At 41.4% G+C, this 17,425-nt stretch overlaps 1 protein-coding gene across 1 annotated transcript in view; it reads right to left on the bottom strand.

The window, feature by feature from the left end:
* The window catches only part of LOC139289719 (zinc finger protein 236-like), a 46,208-nt gene that overhangs the window by 2,097 nt on the left and 26,686 nt on the right, over nt 1–17,425 (bottom strand). Inside the window, exons 19-31 of the mRNA XM_070911337.1 lie at nt 16,973–17,149; nt 16,430–16,739; nt 15,538–15,641; nt 14,461–14,904; nt 13,112–13,242; nt 11,872–12,103; nt 11,603–11,776; nt 10,416–10,574; nt 7,340–7,497; nt 7,064–7,192; nt 6,414–6,608; nt 3,875–4,004; nt 852–1,025 (exon numbers count right to left, since the gene is read on the bottom strand). Coding sequence (XP_070767438.1) covers nt 852–1,025; nt 3,875–4,004; nt 6,414–6,608; nt 7,064–7,192; nt 7,340–7,497; nt 10,416–10,574; nt 11,603–11,776; nt 11,872–12,103; nt 13,112–13,242; nt 14,461–14,904; nt 15,538–15,641; nt 16,430–16,739; nt 16,973–17,149 — 2,517 coding nt within the window. The remainder of the gene's footprint in view (nt 1–851; nt 1,026–3,874; nt 4,005–6,413; nt 6,609–7,063; nt 7,193–7,339; nt 7,498–10,415; nt 10,575–11,602; nt 11,777–11,871; nt 12,104–13,111; nt 13,243–14,460; nt 14,905–15,537; nt 15,642–16,429; nt 16,740–16,972; nt 17,150–17,425) is intronic.

Genomic DNA, 17,425 nt, shown 5'->3' with positions numbered 1-17,425 from the left:
AAATAAACTGTGTAGACAGCTCAGTTGCTGCTGTTCCTCAAACCACCGTAATCTGTCAGCATTGTTCCCTTCCTCAGGTCATGTTCAATACGTGCCTTCCAGTCTCCAAGGTGGGGTGTTTGAATGAAATGAACAGCAATGTGTGTGTGTGTGTGTGTGTGTGTTGGTCACACCAAGGTTAACTGAAGGGGGAGTCGCAGCCTAAACCCTCACCAAGGCTGTTGGGAAGAAGTAATGATTTTAACATTCAGGACATGCATCTGCTGATATCAAAGAGGAGCCGGTGCTGCTTCAAGTGAACAAAGATGACGGACCTGTCGTCATGGAGTCTGCGAGACGGGCTTGTGTGTGTGTGTGTGTGTGCATACACATTAGTGTGGGGGTGACTGGAGTGCCAGCATAAGGCATCGCTCTCAGCGGATAATGAGAAGGATCATCAAGTGAAGAGCAACACACACAAAACCTGAGAATGAGAGATAGTTCACGTTCCACAGGGGCGAGGCTAACACTGCCTCTCAGCAGTCTGAGGTGCTCAGGGACCCCTTTTAATGTGCAACGCCATGCAAACAGCGTCTTTTATAAAGCAAATGTGGACTGCGTGTGACGGCCATGAGAGACACCAACACATCACAAAACCCAAAAGGGGAGTTCATTAGAAAATGCGTATCTGCCCTGTAACTCTTGGAAATACATCTCCTGAGAGAAAGTGAGCCAAGCTGACAGAGAGACGAGACAGAGACGATCGCTGTCTTGCGCGGCCCGGCTGCACAAACAGCTGGCTGTGCAAACATTATCTAACATCTGCGGTGGAGTTTGCTGGTGCAGCGGTGCGATGGCGGTCAGCTGCTCACCGTAGCCATGGGATCTCTTCATGTGGTGTTTCATGTTGCTCTTCTGGGTGAAGCGGATGCTGCACACCTCACACTTGAAAGGCTTCTTTCCAGTGTGTTTGACCATGTGGACCTGCAGAGCACTCTTCTGGTTGAAGGCCTTGTCGCACTGGCTGCACTTGAAGGGCCGCTCGCCTGCACAAAAGCACAGACCAACAGATCATTTAGAATTCAGTCATAATTGTGATTAACAGTGCTGTCCTTTGGTATAAATAGTGCAAATAAATGAAACCACATTTGAGATTCAAAAAAACCCAATTACGCTTGTTCAAGCCATACATATCATGAGTCTTACAAATAAACACTCCTCTGCTGTCATTTATTCCATTAAGCAAATACAAGTACTTCAGTGGCCTCCCACATATTCCCACATCAGGCACACACACACACACACACACATACACACAACTGCACGTACTGCAATCAGTGTTCATTTCTGTGAGATTCTGCTCAGCCATTTTTATATCCATGTTTAGTACATGGTGTTGATTAAAAAGTATGTATGGCTCAAAGATGAACCAACCTCTGCTGTTTGAGGCAAATGATGAACTTGCTTACATACTCGCCTACATACTTTGCGTGGACCTGGACAATTAAAAAGTATAAGCACAAGGCGGCAGATGAGGGCCAGATCATACCTGGCCGACACTGCAATACTACTCTCTACTCAAACTTCCAGTTTTGCACAGTGTAAACATATGGGAGACTGTATTATTCATCATGAAAGAATAATCAGCAGGGACAACACCTATATTATACATCATATTAAATACAATCATAACTCCATCAGCAAGCAATGGTTAATTTCATTATAGATCAATAATGAAATGAATGATGATTTTCTTGGTTAATCGCTTTGCCTAAAACATGCCTATGATGACTTCTCAGAGTCCGGGATGACCTCTTAAAAAGGCCTTGTTTTGTCTGACCAAGTGTCCAAAACCCAAACTATTCAATATACTTACTTAAATCATTTGTTGCAGATAAATATTCTGTAGATTAACTTACATCATTTCAGCCCTACTTCAAACCTGTCCGCCATTATTGTTGTTGTTTGTTAATAGTCTGCTGCCGACCTTACTGCCCCCAAGAATTTGTTTAGCAGAGGTGGTATGCCACCCAGGTACCGACGCATCTCATCTTGTGGTCTAAACGGAAGCCACGCATTAAATCTACAACCTTTGATGTGCTCTTTTTCCATAAAGGTCAATGTTTTATTTCATAGAAGGTCAATCATTGTGTGTGATGCTTGTGGAGGTGGTCGAGGTGGCCAACCTGCTGATACTAATACTAAATACATCTTGCTGATGTGCACAACCAGCAACTTGAAGAATCACAGGATATGCACGGTAGCCATGACGCACATGCAGACGTATACCAGCACTCTAATGTCTCATGTTACCTTTTAACCCTTCGTTCCATGTCTTATTAGTATCATTCAATGTTATCTGAGGATTTAAGTATCTCTCTAATTCTTTTTATAAAACATTTTATTCCCTCTGGGCAGGACATGTTGATATCTTCTGATGACAAAGCAGTGGCACACACACTCTGCAGTTCTTTTCTTTAGATAAGTCTCTACTCTTTGCGCTTACACACTGAAGTTCAATAAATAAACAACCTTGGCAAGGCTTCCTATTCAAAAAGGAATATCTGGCTACTTTTCCATGTCGGGCTCCTTCACTCCACACACTGACAGCAGCTCCACACTGTGTAACTTTTTTTTCAATGTTGCAAGACAGAAAAACTGACACCACAAGGAGGTGAGATAAACCTAAGTCTTAAAAGTCCATCAGAGTCTCCTTCAACAGTATTCAAATGCATCTATTCAAATGGTAATGGCCAAACTGAACTGTTCCTTTATGTACACTGAGGGCAGATAATTATGTCTGGGTGCTTCACACTTCACTTCACCGAGAGGAGAGGTGTGCAATGCATTTGGCTGCTTATTAGCTGTGTCTGTATGAATGTATGAAGAAGTGAGTTTGGCAGGGAAAGCTGCTAAATATCACGTCGTCCGTGTAGGATCCTGTTTACACATTTACTGTATCAGGACTTTTGATATGTGTTTACTTGTCAATAATTACCTTATGTGGTAAAACTGGGAGAAATGAATGAACTGAGGATACAACATGGAAGCTTCACAGAAACATATGTCTGTTATTTGGGCAAACAGCTGGGGCCCTGATGAGGAGCAATCAGTTAAACATTTTATTGTGAGTATGTTAATGTAGTAAATCTCTGTGGAATTTATGTCATACAGTTTACCGTACGTGGACCATGTAGCATACAGCCATGACACAGCATGCACACAGCAGTCTAAAACACACTGTAGACCTGTTGTTTCCATGGTGCTCTAATGTTTCTCTTCATTCACACACCTTTCCTAAACTTCACAGCTGCATGATATTACACATTCGTGTTGGAAACCAGATTCTGAAATGCTGTCCCTTAATATCCATAATAACACAGAGACTATAGGTAGTTATGGAGCCTCAAAGTGTTCAATATTAAATAAATCAAAAAGAGAAAAGAATGAAAATAAATAATCATTTGAACAAATTGTATAAAATGTCTTACAAATGAACAAGTCAATTGTGAAATCATTTATAAAAATCATTAAACTCGCAAAATGGTCTCTAGTATTAATATTACTTTCAGAGTTTCATTGGAGAACATTGATTTTATTATAGAAAGTTCATTTCTCTTTTTATTTCACAATGTTATTTTTCTTCACATTGCATTTTATTTTATAATGTCACTTTAAATGTCACCAGTCACTTCACAAATGATTGGTTCATTTATATATTACATACAATTTATTCATAGGATGATTTATTCCATAATTACTTATTTATTTACTACATATTAAACACTTTGGGGCTCCATAGGTAGTGTAAGGTAATTATAAGTGGTGGATTTTAATTTGAATGTTGTGATTTTGGTTATGACACGCACTGTGCAAACTCCCATAATCCGCTTACCTGTGTGCGTTCGGTTGTGCCTCTCCAGCTGGCTGCGCTTGGCGAAGGCCTTCACGCAGGAGGAGCAGCTGAAGACTCTGGGTTTCTGGGAGCTGGGTGAGGGGCCCGGCTGGTGCACTCGCTCATGTTCCTGTAGACATACCCCCCCCCCCCCCCAAAAAAGTATTTTACCATTTACAGTATAGCACACAATGTTCCTCTACTAGAACGTGGCTAGAACAGAGACGTCTGTGGTTTTCCTCTTGGAGAAACTGACACATTGTTTGAACCATAAATCACACCGATTGAGGGGGGTCTGGACACGCTCACAATCAACCTTTAAGACACTTTGATTCAGCACCGTCTTGTCTTTTCTTTTTGCCTTGCGGTTCCTTTCTTCTTAGTGTCTAAGGTCATTCATGATTGCTGTGGGGACTGCTGATGGGATATGTTAAACAATTTAAAATAAAAAGGACCCAAAGTGCATATAGACTTTTAAAATCTCAAATTTTGTACTTGATCCCTTTGAGGCTGATGTCACATTACCTATGTTATTATTTCTGTGTGCTTTTTGATGACTGACTTGCATATTTTATTACATTAAAATACTTTATAGTTTAGAGACAAAATGCTTTATATGGAAATTGGAAAATGGAGCCAATAACTGACCTATTAATATTTTCTGCACATTGAATGGTTACTTGACATCTTTTATTTCTATCATCAGTTTAGAACAGGTTAAACTGCTATACACAGTGGCACAGTGACACAATTATCTGATTAACTGATTAGTTGTTTCGACAGAAAATTAATCTGCAACTATTTGGATAATTGTTGTAGCAAGGTCCAAGGTTCTCAAATGTGAGAATACGATGCTTATCTTCATGCCATGTTATAGTTTTTCATGTTTTTCACTGTTTTCTGACATTTTGTACACAAAATGATTTTATTAAATAATCAGCAGATTCATTATAATGAAAATAATCGTTATTCCTAGGCCTACCACGCATAGCCTAACCAATACTATATATTTGAGACTGATATATACTGCAGATATTTGAGTTTTAAAAATCTAAATATAACTGCATTTTATTTTAAATAAACACATAAAATAAACAAGCATTTCTGATAAGAAACACTTACGTCTATTCATTTAAGAATTGTGACAAAAACACATCTGTTCAAGCAGTCAGCCTGAATTTCAAAATAGATAGAATGTAATGTACTGATGAACCTGCAGCACTGATCTGTACTCAAGACAAGTGGATAAAAAAAAAAAGATTTTAAGAGACCAGGTAATTGTGAGTCAGCTCTAGAGATGATGTGATTAATCACAGAGGGTCGATATAGAAAATCCCCTTCTTTTATCTGACTGTCAGGGTCATGTGATGGGAGAGTCTACTGATGTTCCCTGGCACCGCCTGTCAGGCAGAAATGTCTGCAATTAATTCTAAAACGTTATCATTAAATCATTTTTTGTATTCCCAAATTATAAGGCCATGGTTTTTGGTTGTCTAGCTATAATTTAATGACTGAATTATTATCCATAGGCCAACAAAATGAAAAATAACAACGTAGCCAATTTATCTTTCTCACCACTGGGCAGAAATCTCGTTGCAGACTAATGAGGACCCTGGGGTCCTGGAGGAGATGAAGCTCGGTCACTCTCGCTGTGACACCCACCTAATCTCAGTGCCATTGACTTTTGTGTAAGACAATTACTGCTCAGCATGTCGAGGCACATTTACAAAAGTAAAAGCCTCTGGCACAATGGCCTTTGCTTAGAAACATGACACATGGTGGAGAAAGAGCTTGATTATGAAGCCGTGTCCTCCTCCTCCTCTTTCCTCCTGATCTGAGAGCCCCGGCATTTACATGCTCGAGTGTCTCAACCACACGAGGAGGATTGTCAGGCAAGAGAAGCACACATGCTCCTCTCCCCAAAACACCTCTCAGTTAGTGTTTTGTTTTGCTGTTGAAAGTGACAGTTTATACGAGTCTATCTGAAATGCCACTTGATGTATTACTCTTACTTTTGCTTCCAATAATGAGACAGCACTGTTAATGGTGTCCCTATCCTCACCAACCTGAGGTGGAGAGACTAATTACTAAAAGTAAGACTTATGTCGTGAGAGTTGATTTATTGTTTTCATAAAACCTGGAGAGTTTTATTCATCAGCCTGGGAACCAGATGAATCAGAGAGCTCATGTTTTGCTCTATCTAATATGGGGCGGGTTTAATACAATGACTGACAGACGAGCGCCGTCATGGCATTTTTGCAAACAACCAAGATGGCTGCCGCTGATGTGGAACGTTCTGTTGAATCAGCTATCGCTTCAGTATTGAACAAACTGGACGGTATGTTTTCTCTTATTTTTCTCTACACCATCACAGCTCTGCACGCTGTAGTCATTTCACACTTTTCCGTCACACGTTTCTTTGCTCTGATTGGTTGTAGGTCAATCCAATGGCATCCAGAGGCATTTTGGTCTGGCTGATGACAGGCTACATTAATTCATATACATATGCTAAACATAAGCCAGCAGCAGCTGTTCTTACCTTCAGGTGTGTAGCTCGCTTAAAGGCCTTATTGCAGAGACTGCAGACGTGACAGCGGTCCTTGCCGTGAGCTTGTCTACAGTGGCGACGCAGCGTGTTGGCGTTCTGACACACCTGGTTACAGTAGTAACACTGGTTCCGGTTATCAGCCTCCGTGTGGCCATCCTTCCCACCTTTATGGCCATTGTCTGTAATCTGGATCACACACAAAGATTAGTGGGTAACGTATTTACAACTAATCACAAAAGCTCACACCTACACAAGCATTGTGAAAACACGTAACAATATTTTAAATTCTTTTACAATAGGGTACTTATGCTTGCAGTACATGATGGTAGTTTCGTGAGTCTGACAAAATGTCTAACATTTAGACACCTCAAGGTGCATAATGCCATGAAAATCTAATGCTTTTGAGATTGATGAATGTGTATTCTTAATCTTCCAGACAGCGCCTGATTTCCATTCATGTTGGTATAAAAAACAACTGGTAGATACTTACTTCTTGAGATGGGTTATCCATCACAGGGAATTATCATGTTGCCATCTTAAGCATTAACTCAATTCATCAATGGAAAACCTGCTTCCAACCTTTGTTTGACAAAGGATATCTTAAATAGCACACTACACACAGATAAGCCAAACACACTCACATTGTATCCATTGTCAGACGCTCCGTTTGTGGATTGGGAATGGTGGCTGACCAGTATGACCTGCTGGCCCGAGCTGGCTGGCTGTCCCGCTAGACCGGAGTCATTCAGCACTGCAGGAAATGTCTGACCCTAAAGATCAAAAGACCCTCTGGTAAGGCAGCTGACAAATGACATGACGTCATGAAGTTTGAACATCGCACACTCTATCGGCCTGTAGCACATTTCGACAATCTAAATGTGTGTTTGTGTGTATTGTTGATGTGTTTTTTCTTTTACCTGTGTATTGAGGTTTAGAGTGACACCATCCAGCATACCCTGAGCATCTGCCAGTGTCAGTGTAACACTGTTATCACTGGCCACGCCTCCCGGTGACATCACTAGGCTCTGGGACGCAGTAGTATGTGACAGAGTGGTGCTAGGTGGCAGGCTGGAGACTGAGAGATACATCGCAAGGTTAGAGTTGTTAACACCCACTTCCACGACTGGTTTATGACACCATTTTCAACAGCAGCCAGAGCCGTATTCTTTTTGTGTCAAATGTCGTAGAATGTATACAAATTGTATCTGAATGGGGGCCATTATGTTCTGCTTTGTATTCTGTAATGATCTCTTTATATAGTAGTTTTCAGATTGCCTACCTACGCATGTGGGATTCACAGGAAACGATGCATGTAATTCAGCGTTACTGTTATTGGGTTACTGTAATTTTATCCCATTGATATCAGCCTTACTGCCTATTGGTCCCTCACCTACAGCCGCATTAGAGCTGTATTAAGTTAAGCCAATGTCTTAAGCCAATTTTCTACTGCTGCTGCTTCACATTAATTGATGGAAAAAGGCCATATACTGACTGATGCCTTTATCTGTTGCTGCTGTTACCACCACTAACTACAGGTGTCCCCAAATAAACCAGACGTCTGACTGCCAGTAGTTGATGCAGTTTTGATATTAAACAACTGCAAATTTGACCTAAACATTGCAATTCAATGAATCAACCACACTTTTTCCTTCTTCAAACTACAGTGTCCCACAACACCATTAAGACCATTATTTGACACTAAAACTCTCCACTTCAACTACTGAAATACAATGAAAGTGATGAAATCCTTCTCAGAATAAAGGATGGTTTCATTACAGGATTTTCAGATTCATTTGTTGAGAAAGAAATCCACCCATGCTGCACTACAATGGTTTCTATGGTTCCAGGCCTCAATGTGAGGTTGCAATACATGGATTGTTGTGATGACCGCCAAATGTGTACCTGTATTTGTTTAAGTGACTGCAACCAACTGGCGACCAAAACCCTTTTGGTGCTTTGCTCCCTGACTAAAAATAATAATGACATATTCATTAGTGTTGGTCAGTGAGGGACCTCCATTATATTAGCGATGAGTAACACTGGCTGATATTTGATTTCCATCAAAGGCCAGTATGGGCCCTGTACAGTTTATCAGTCAAGGTGCAGGTTGAACCATATTTACATACAGAGCGACAGGACTGCTTCAGGCTAATCAACAAAAGCGGAGACGCTCTCAGTGTCTCTGTGAAGCAGTGGGAATGTTTTCCACTTGAGTTGAGAGGGGAGGGTAATGAAGAGAGGGAGATGAGACTGGAAATTTGATTAAGCTTCTAGGTGACAGGCGAGCCAGTCAACAGAACAATCAGTAAGCCATTTCTGACAAAACAAATCATATTTGCTCACTTCACAGCACACAAGTCCCTTGCTTCCTTATCACGGATTGGCCTGCACAATTGTTAAGTGACAACAATTCAAGTTTTCAAAGTCAAATATACATCCTCATGATAGATGCACGTATGTATACATGCAAGTGTATTTCATTCATTCATTTTATAGCACTAAAACATAGAAGAAACAGAGGAATAAAAGATGGATGACATGCAACACAGATCCCAGGTCATTTCTAGGCTTCTATGGCCACAAGAGATTATTTATTCTCGTTCACGAGAGTGAAACAGAAGACCTGTACTGCTGCCATGACCAGCATATGTGGCGTGTGAGAATGGAGAGCTCGACAGTAACTAAGTGGGACGGGGCCAAAGCAGCATTCACTGGATCACCATATGATCAGATATTTGGTATCAAGTTTCCATTTCAGCAATTCCTTAATCTCTGTGGGATGTGTGGACCCGGGCAAGCCTTATTCAACCATTGAAAGTCTTTCAGCTTCACACATACACTTTGATGACTCCATAGTGGGGGCACACACCTTAGCGTGGCATTTCATGAAAAGGGCATTGATGGAGAGACCGTTTGAGCCTCTCCATCCATGCTTTAGTTTTACCCTGGGATCTGTCACTGGTGCTGGAGGCAAGGGAAGCTCCTTTTGAACCATTAAAGCAATCTGAGCTAAAGTTACTCTCATGTGGTGGCATTCATGCTCCCTCTAGGCATGTGAGTGAACCACATACACTCAGTCACCTGTCACGCATCCTTTGTATTTGTAGTAGCTACAGATTTCTGCTACTGTTCACTCTCAACCTGTCATATTTGACAGACTAGGCCTATTGTTTGTTTTTTTAAAAGGACCTGCCACTTCGTGTGTGTAGTCATTCCATCACACGGGTGGCAATTCAATCAGTTCTGCTCAAGTGGGGTGATATCTGCTGGATATCTCCCACTTCTTCTTCTTTGCCATACTATTGCGTTAAAGAAGTGGCCCTGTGGCAAGTGGTGTTATGATTGAGTGGAGCAGGCCACTAATGATGGTTTGATACAGGTCAAAGATGGCTTTTGTGTGCATTTATAAGATGAGTGAAGCTGTGTAGAACAAAGTTGACTAGAAGAGAGTTTCTTTGCAAGCATGAATTTCTGGGAGGCCTTTCAAAGCCATTTTGGCACATTTCACTCCCAGTTCACTTCAATAAGTATTTGTATTTGCTTACTGTCACCTGCATGGCTGGCAGTGAGTGAAAAGACAGGGATAGAGGGAAAAAAGCAATAAAAAGTACACAGTTCTCACACTTTAAAGGTTCTCATAAAAGGGTGTATCATTTTCAGCTTTAGTCACACCAGCTCCAGCACCTTATGTAACCTGCTTTTTGCCAAACTGTGTAAGTAAAATTCGTCCTGCCAATTACGCCAAGAGCAATCTTGCTGTAATGACTTAAAACTAATCAAAGATGAGATCCCCACAGTTTGATTCCATTTTCATTAGAAAACCAAAGTTACTAAATAACATTTCACTGTCTTACTCAAGGGTACCTCTTCAAGATATAATAGCTGCCTCAGGGACTGAACACATTTTCAATATTCTCTTTGAATATACCCTTTGAAGATACCCTTCCGGTCATGCAAAGAGACAAAAACACACATATCTATACCAGTCCTAACCTGCCATTCCAGTGTTGGCGGGGCTCTGAGGTAGGAGGTGGTCATTGGTGATAGTCAGGGTTGCGCTGGTGGGCTGGCTATTGAGTGGCGATGCCAGCCTGATGCTGCCGTTCAACTCGGAACCATTAGGGTTGCTATGCTGGGCGAGCAGCTCCTGACCTGCAAAGAAAAAGCAATTTGTAGTCCAGAAGAACATTTGCTATATTTTTTACATTCATTCACATTTCAAGATCTTTTTTGTATTTTCTCATATTATTGTACGGTAAGATGTAGCATATTTTGGTCCACTTGAGGAAGAAAGTGCTGTTCTGCTCATCTCACAGGGATGATATAATATACACAGATAAAATGAGAGAGACTGAAAATGAGTTCAGACATTTTTCTTGGAACCCATGCACTGTGATCTATCTTCACTTCTTTTCCACTGCCTCTAGTGAAAGTAAAAAAAAAAAAACACTGAGTTTGGTGCAGCTTCCAGAGAAAGAAAGACAAAAAAATAAGACTAACAATATAACAAATAACAATAACAATAGTTTGCTGTTGCCTTAGTCTAAAGGATTTGAATCACAATGCAGTAAATGTGCTGGATGAAAGAAAGTCCAGGTAGTGCCCAGAGGACATACTCTGACTGCTCCAGTCATGCAGGCCAGGAATTATCTATTTTGACTCAAGGGGGCTCAGAAAAAGTGACACAGCCTCAAATTACCTCTACACTGTACCTCTACAATGCACATTGCCAGCTGATATACGACCAGCTGGAGATGATGCCTGTCAAAAAAACAGAACTGGTTTGTGAAGAAGGTGCGTCACTCATAACCTCTAACACTGAGGCTTTAAATCTTTAGCGATGAAACCACTTCAAAATGAAAGAAAGGGCTGTGATTTATTACTGTGTGAGGAAATCAATAAATGTGTTAACAGATCCTTTTATTTCATCTGTGTGTTTGTTATTCATAGTCTGTTTCTGTACTTGTGAAAAAGACAAGGTTAGTGTATACAGTATGTAGCTATATATTTGCAGTGGTGGAAGTAGTATTCAGATCCTTTACTTAAGTAAAAGTAGCAATACCACACTGTGAAAATACTCCACTACAAGTAAGAGTCACTTAGTTACATTACAAAGTTTTTCTGATGGACCTGTGTAGTATATATAGTATATATAGTATATATAGTATAGTGGTCCATACCTGAGATGGTGAGGGTGATCTCCTGAGGGTTTCCTGCTGCAGCGCCGGAACAAGAAGCTGAGGCAAGGGCTTGAGTCAGACTGGGATTGTTGATGGTCAGCGTGATCTCCTGACCGCTGGTGCCTCCGGCTATCAGCCCAGAGCTGCTCATGACGTGGCTTAGGTCCTGAGAACCTGCAGAATTCACAGGAAAGCATAGATAAGTCACTCAGCTCATAGCAGGGAGTGTCTACACACGTCATTTTCTCAGCTAAGGCCGTCACACGTACCTGTAGCGTCCTGCTCAGAGAGGCCGGCCATTGTGACCTGAGCGGGTGTGATGGTGGAGGGCTGCAGGGCCAGGCTGGTCAGAGGGTGGATGATGACATTGGCGGACACAGAGGGGTCAGTGGTGGACATGAGCTGGCTGCCGGAGTGGGAGACGAGGCCAGTGTCGACGCTCAGGGGCTGAGAGAGGAGGCCCCCTTGTTGTAAGGTCTGCTGGAGGAGGGCGTGGTCGATCTGGAAGAGAAAGTACTGCTTCAGATGAAAGAGGAAGGATGGATCACTGGTTTAAAAGATTTGTTCGTAAATCTATCTTGAAGAGTCGTTGTATTTAAAATGTACCACAACTTTTTGTGGTACATTTGGTTTTGGTTTAGTACTTGTTATGAGTTTTGATGGAGGATATGACTGAGCAGCACTATCTGAGCAAATTCCAACATTCAAATTTCAGTGGAAAAAACCCCCCCCAATGGATGTGAACCCCAGTACGCAGATCAGATGTGTCATAAACAACATTTTCACTTATTACTTTTACAGCTGACAGAACAAAACTCATCATGGGCTCCCCGCACAACAGCTCTGTTGAATCTCATCCTGGTGCTCTTGTGGAGATTGTAGGATTTCTCCTCCACTGGACTGTTCATTTGGTTTAGAGCATGTAAATATGTACACTCGCTAGTCACATTGAAACGTGCATGTAAGATGCACATGATTAAGCACTACTTAGATGGCCCGTGAAATGAAATAATTCAAGAATATGAATGTACTCATGTATATGAACTGTATAAACTCTTTGTTTACAAATGTAAGTATAAACCCTTATCAACCTTTGCTTTTTGTATACAAAGTGCATGTATGTGCATATCACACCATGAAACACTTTTGTTAACATGTTAATGCTAATTTCAGGGAGTTTTGTCAATGATGGTTCAAACTCTCATTTGAAGGTTTGGGTCATGAGACTTGAAAAATAGGAAAAATAAACCCGAGACAGAGAGAATACTACTCTTAATTGCTCCTCCAATGATCCTTTGAAGATATTTGATTCCCCTCAGTGAAAGATAAGCAGCACAGCTCAGTTTTGTCTAGTAACTCAGTAATAAAAGGCAACACCCTTTACTAAGAGCTTGATTTGTGACCAACAGAGGAGGCCCAAATGAATTCACCTTGCTTTTTAACAAGTTAAAGTCTAGGTGACGACACAAATGGATAATGACACACGGTTCAATAGGAGGTGTGTGTAACCTGTAGTGTGATGTTGTTGATGTTGCTGGTGTCGATGCCAGAGATCTGGACGTTGGCGGGCGTCAGCTGCAGGTGGATGCCGTCCAGTGTGGTCAGGCCATCTGGGAGAGACACCGTCAGGTCTCCTGCAGCTGCAGCGCGAGCACACACACACACACACACACACACACACAAACACACACACACAGTTTTAAATATTTCACATTTTGATATTAATATTCAACTAATTTTGTGATAATATTACGAGCTTTATGTTCAACCTTGATTAACCTTTCAGGCAGCAGAGAGACAGACAGTTTTTCCAGCATCAACATGTGTACATTTTATCAATAAGGCAATTCCTTTACGGTACCACACGAGGATGACCCTGGAGGCAGATACATCATTTTACATCTAATCAAAGGCCAGATGTGAAGGCATGACATACAGTCCATTATACACCCTGTCAGGCCTCGAAGCTAACTAAATGCCCTCATGGTTTGTGCTGGAGATGGATAACCCAAAATAAGTGAATAAGTACCACCAAAAGACTGAGAGACAACAAAGGAAATACAGCAATGTATCCAGTCTTTTCCCAGATGATGAAAGGAGAGAGGTTTTTGGGAGAGTTTTGCTTGCAGTGAACTGTGCACTTGTGAGCTTGAAGAAGAAAGCAACAACTGGAAAAGATTTCTGGCCACCTCCCCGACTGTCATGCTCCAGGAGTTGCGTGGGGAAAGTGATTTCATGGCTGCAGAAAACAGCCAGACTTCAGTGTTTGGGAGAAAGTATGTGCATAGTGCTGCATTCAGAAATCACATCTGATCCGTGAACCTAATCCAAAGAACATTTATTATTCTGTTTGTTTTGTGGAAAGCAAAGAACAATTCTTGAGCCCAAACTTGAGGATCGGGAGCCGACCTGAACAGAAAACTGCCTTCGCGCATACAACTTTTAAAGTGAATGTTACATAAACTTAAAGGTTTAGTTGTCAAAAGGAACCATAACCTGGAATACTGAAAATCCTCTATGTCAAGGCTTAGTATAATTTCCTTTAACAATTTTATACTACAGCAACATTTCACACCGCACACACAGCAAAACCTTAAGAGCTTAGCTGTTGACAAGCGACATGCCAGTTACAGAGGCCTAAAATAGATACTCCTTCTTTGACACCTGGATGTTTTACCTGACTTTAGAGGCTCTTAGGATGGTCTGGATCTAAGGTCTTTGGTCATTTCATCCTCTCGGAATTATGCCTGCTGAGCATGATACACTTCTTATGTTCTACCGTTCTGCATGATTAATTACAGGCTACTTGTCCTCTTTGTGTAAATGTGCGCACGTGTTGACCCATCCATAATCCCTACCTGACATAGAGGCAGGCAGGATGGCCTGTCCCACCAGTCCCGGCTGCAGTAGATTCTGGTCAAACTGGCCTGTCAGGACTTGGTTGGCTGGGAGGTAAATGTTGGGGTCGGAGTTGGGCGTTTGCAGCAGCCCCACAGATTGAAGAGCCTCTGAAGCCGCTGGCTGCTGCCCCTGGCCCGTTGCCACAGCCTGCCCAGTCCCCTGGTCTTGACCATGGTTGGCCTGCCCAGTAGTCGAGGCGGACCGCTTGGATTTGTTCCTGTCGCTGCTTGGCCGGAAGTGGCACTGGATGTGGGTTTTGCGGTGGCCTGAAGTTCTGAAGCGGAGTTCACAGAAGGGGCATTTGAAGGGCTTGGAGCCAGTGTGAAGGCGCATGTGCACCTTCAAGCTGCCCTTTGTTGAGAAGGAGGTGTTGCACATGTGACAGCTGAACAGTTTCTGACCTGCAAAAACAAGGAGAGCGTTGCAGTCCACCAAACAAGGTTTCAATAAAGTTGGGCTGTAAACCATTACAAAATGCCACACACATGTAAACAGTTAGAAAACACATTCTGAAGATAGAACTGAGTGTTAAAACAACACACTATGATTATATGTGTGGTTACGTGACAGACTATTTATTGGACAGGCTCCAATAACCCCCATAAAACCACAACGTGTTGTTGTTAAACTTTGTTTTCTGTACGGATAAAACAAACAAGATATCATGTGTTAATTAGAGAGCTTTAGGTGCTGGTAGGACTGAGCCAGGCTAACAGTGTTTATGCTAAGCTAAGCTGCTGGCGGTGATAGCTTTATATTCCCTGTACAGACATAAGAGTGGAATCCATCTTCTCACCTAACTCTGGGCATGAAAGCGAATCATTTATTTCCCAAAATGTCAAAACTAAATATAAGATTCCATCATATTGTCGTATTTTGGCAGGTCCTCTATCAAATCCCCTGTCTTGTTTCAAGTACACTTCTCCAAATACCACAATGTTCCAGAAACTCTACAACCAGTAGGAACACTGGAAGAAAGTACATTTCAACCTCAAACTTAAATAAGCAACAAATTCTAGTGATGAAACTCTGACCTGTATGTGTCTTCACATGGCAGTCCAGGGTAGATTTCACTGTAAAGCTCTTCCCACACTCATCACACTTGTAAGGTCTTTCTCCTGTATGGATCCGAATGTGCCTGGACATGGAAGAAGATTTTAAAGATATTCAAGTTGGGAAAAAAAGACAGTAAGCAAGTGCAACTTTTGTTGACGTTTGTTTATAAGTTTGAAATAATGGAAACAGACGACACAATATAAAGCCTAGCCAGTGTTTACTAAGAGCACGCTTTCATCTTATGCCTTTAATTCCCACTGCTGTTGTTTCACAAGCTTCCAAGAAATTGCCAATCTGACTCTGAATAAGAAAACTTAAATGATAAATGTGGCTCGCTGGTGAGTATCAAAGTTGTTTCGGAGAAGAAAAATGAAAGTAGTTGCAACTTTACAGGTCAAATAACATGGAGCAGCTTCAACATAAACATGTAGGCTATTTACTTTCACCACTAAAATAATTAGTCTCCCAAATCAAGCGGTTCTCACACTGTTTCAAAGCTAGCAAAGTGGAAGATTGATTGATGGGTGGATGTCATGATATTATTGGTTGGTTCAAGCTTATGTAAGCACATGTCATATTTTGTTTTACAGGAAGAACATGATTGTATTTTGATATAAGAATATATATATATATGTATATATATATATAATAAAAAAAATATTTTATGTAATTGGCATATATTGTTAGAAAGGTGCACAATATGACCAGGGATGTGATCTAAAAGGGTTAAAAGGGAATTTAATCTCGACTTTAATAATAGTCATGGTGACTGTTCAGAATGTGTCAGTATTATAGTTACCATGACCCATATACAGAATGGCCACAACTATGAGAATAAGATCGTAAAGTATTGAATTCATTGTTATTTACCTGACAAGGTCACTGGGCTTCTTGAAGCTCTTGGGGCAGAAATTGCAGCAGTTGGCAAACTTGGGTTCTGTTTCCAGTTCCACTGCCTTGTCTTTGATCTCGCTGATTCGATCCCTCTCAGCCGCCGACTGGGCGAGGATCCGCTCCGACACCGAGGCCTCCTCGCCGGGATCCTTCGCCAGCTCGGCCGCCTGCTCCTCAGTAAAAGTGATGATTTCCAAACCCCGCCTCTTTGATGACTTTTGATCCCCTTCCTCATCCTCCTCCTCCTCCTCCTCCTCCTCAACGTCTTGACTGTCCAGACCTATAACTGTGAGAATTGGGGTCCGTTAATGCTTTGCGTCTTTGGGTTACACTTTACGCTACAGTAGGCAGCTCAAACTGAGTACTGTAAATTGAAACATTTTCAACTTGAGTATCCCAACAGCTGGAAATCATTTCCACACACACGACACTACTTGAAACCTCTGATTTGCTAAACAGTTGTGTAGAAACATCATTTCATTTTCATATTTCATATGATATCCTCGAAATGTTCCTTACTTTGATCCTCCATGGCATGCTCCTTCTTCATATGCTTTTTACACAGCAGGCTGGTCCTGAAGCTCTCGTCACACATGGAGCATTTGAAGGACTTGATGTGGATAATCATGTGGCGGTTCAGGCTGCCGTTGGTGGTGAATGAGGCATCGCAAACATTACACTTAAAGGGCTTCACTCCTGTCAGCGAGAGATGAGAGAGGCAGGGATTCAGGAAGGTATATTTCGGAGGCTTGACTGAAGAAATGTATTTACTCTCATGCTGCTAATTTACCTTACGTCCCTTACTCAAAGTCCCTAAAAAAGAAACTTAATTATACTATATTTAACTTAATATTTTTTAGTTTATTTTAACTTTAATTTAATTTTGTATATTGTTCTAATATTCTACTCATTTCATCTTCAAAACTGAGACTTCTAATAACTTAATCAACAAACATCTTAATTCTAATCACA

The sequence above is a fragment of the Enoplosus armatus genome, chromosome 9 (assembly GCF_043641665.1).
Source record: "Enoplosus armatus isolate fEnoArm2 chromosome 9, fEnoArm2.hap1, whole genome shotgun sequence".
In the NCBI taxonomy this organism is placed as follows: Eukaryota; Metazoa; Chordata; class Actinopteri; order Centrarchiformes; family Enoplosidae; genus Enoplosus; species Enoplosus armatus.
Note: the sequence above shows the minus strand (reverse complement) of the source record. Positions and strands in the feature narration are given on the sequence as shown.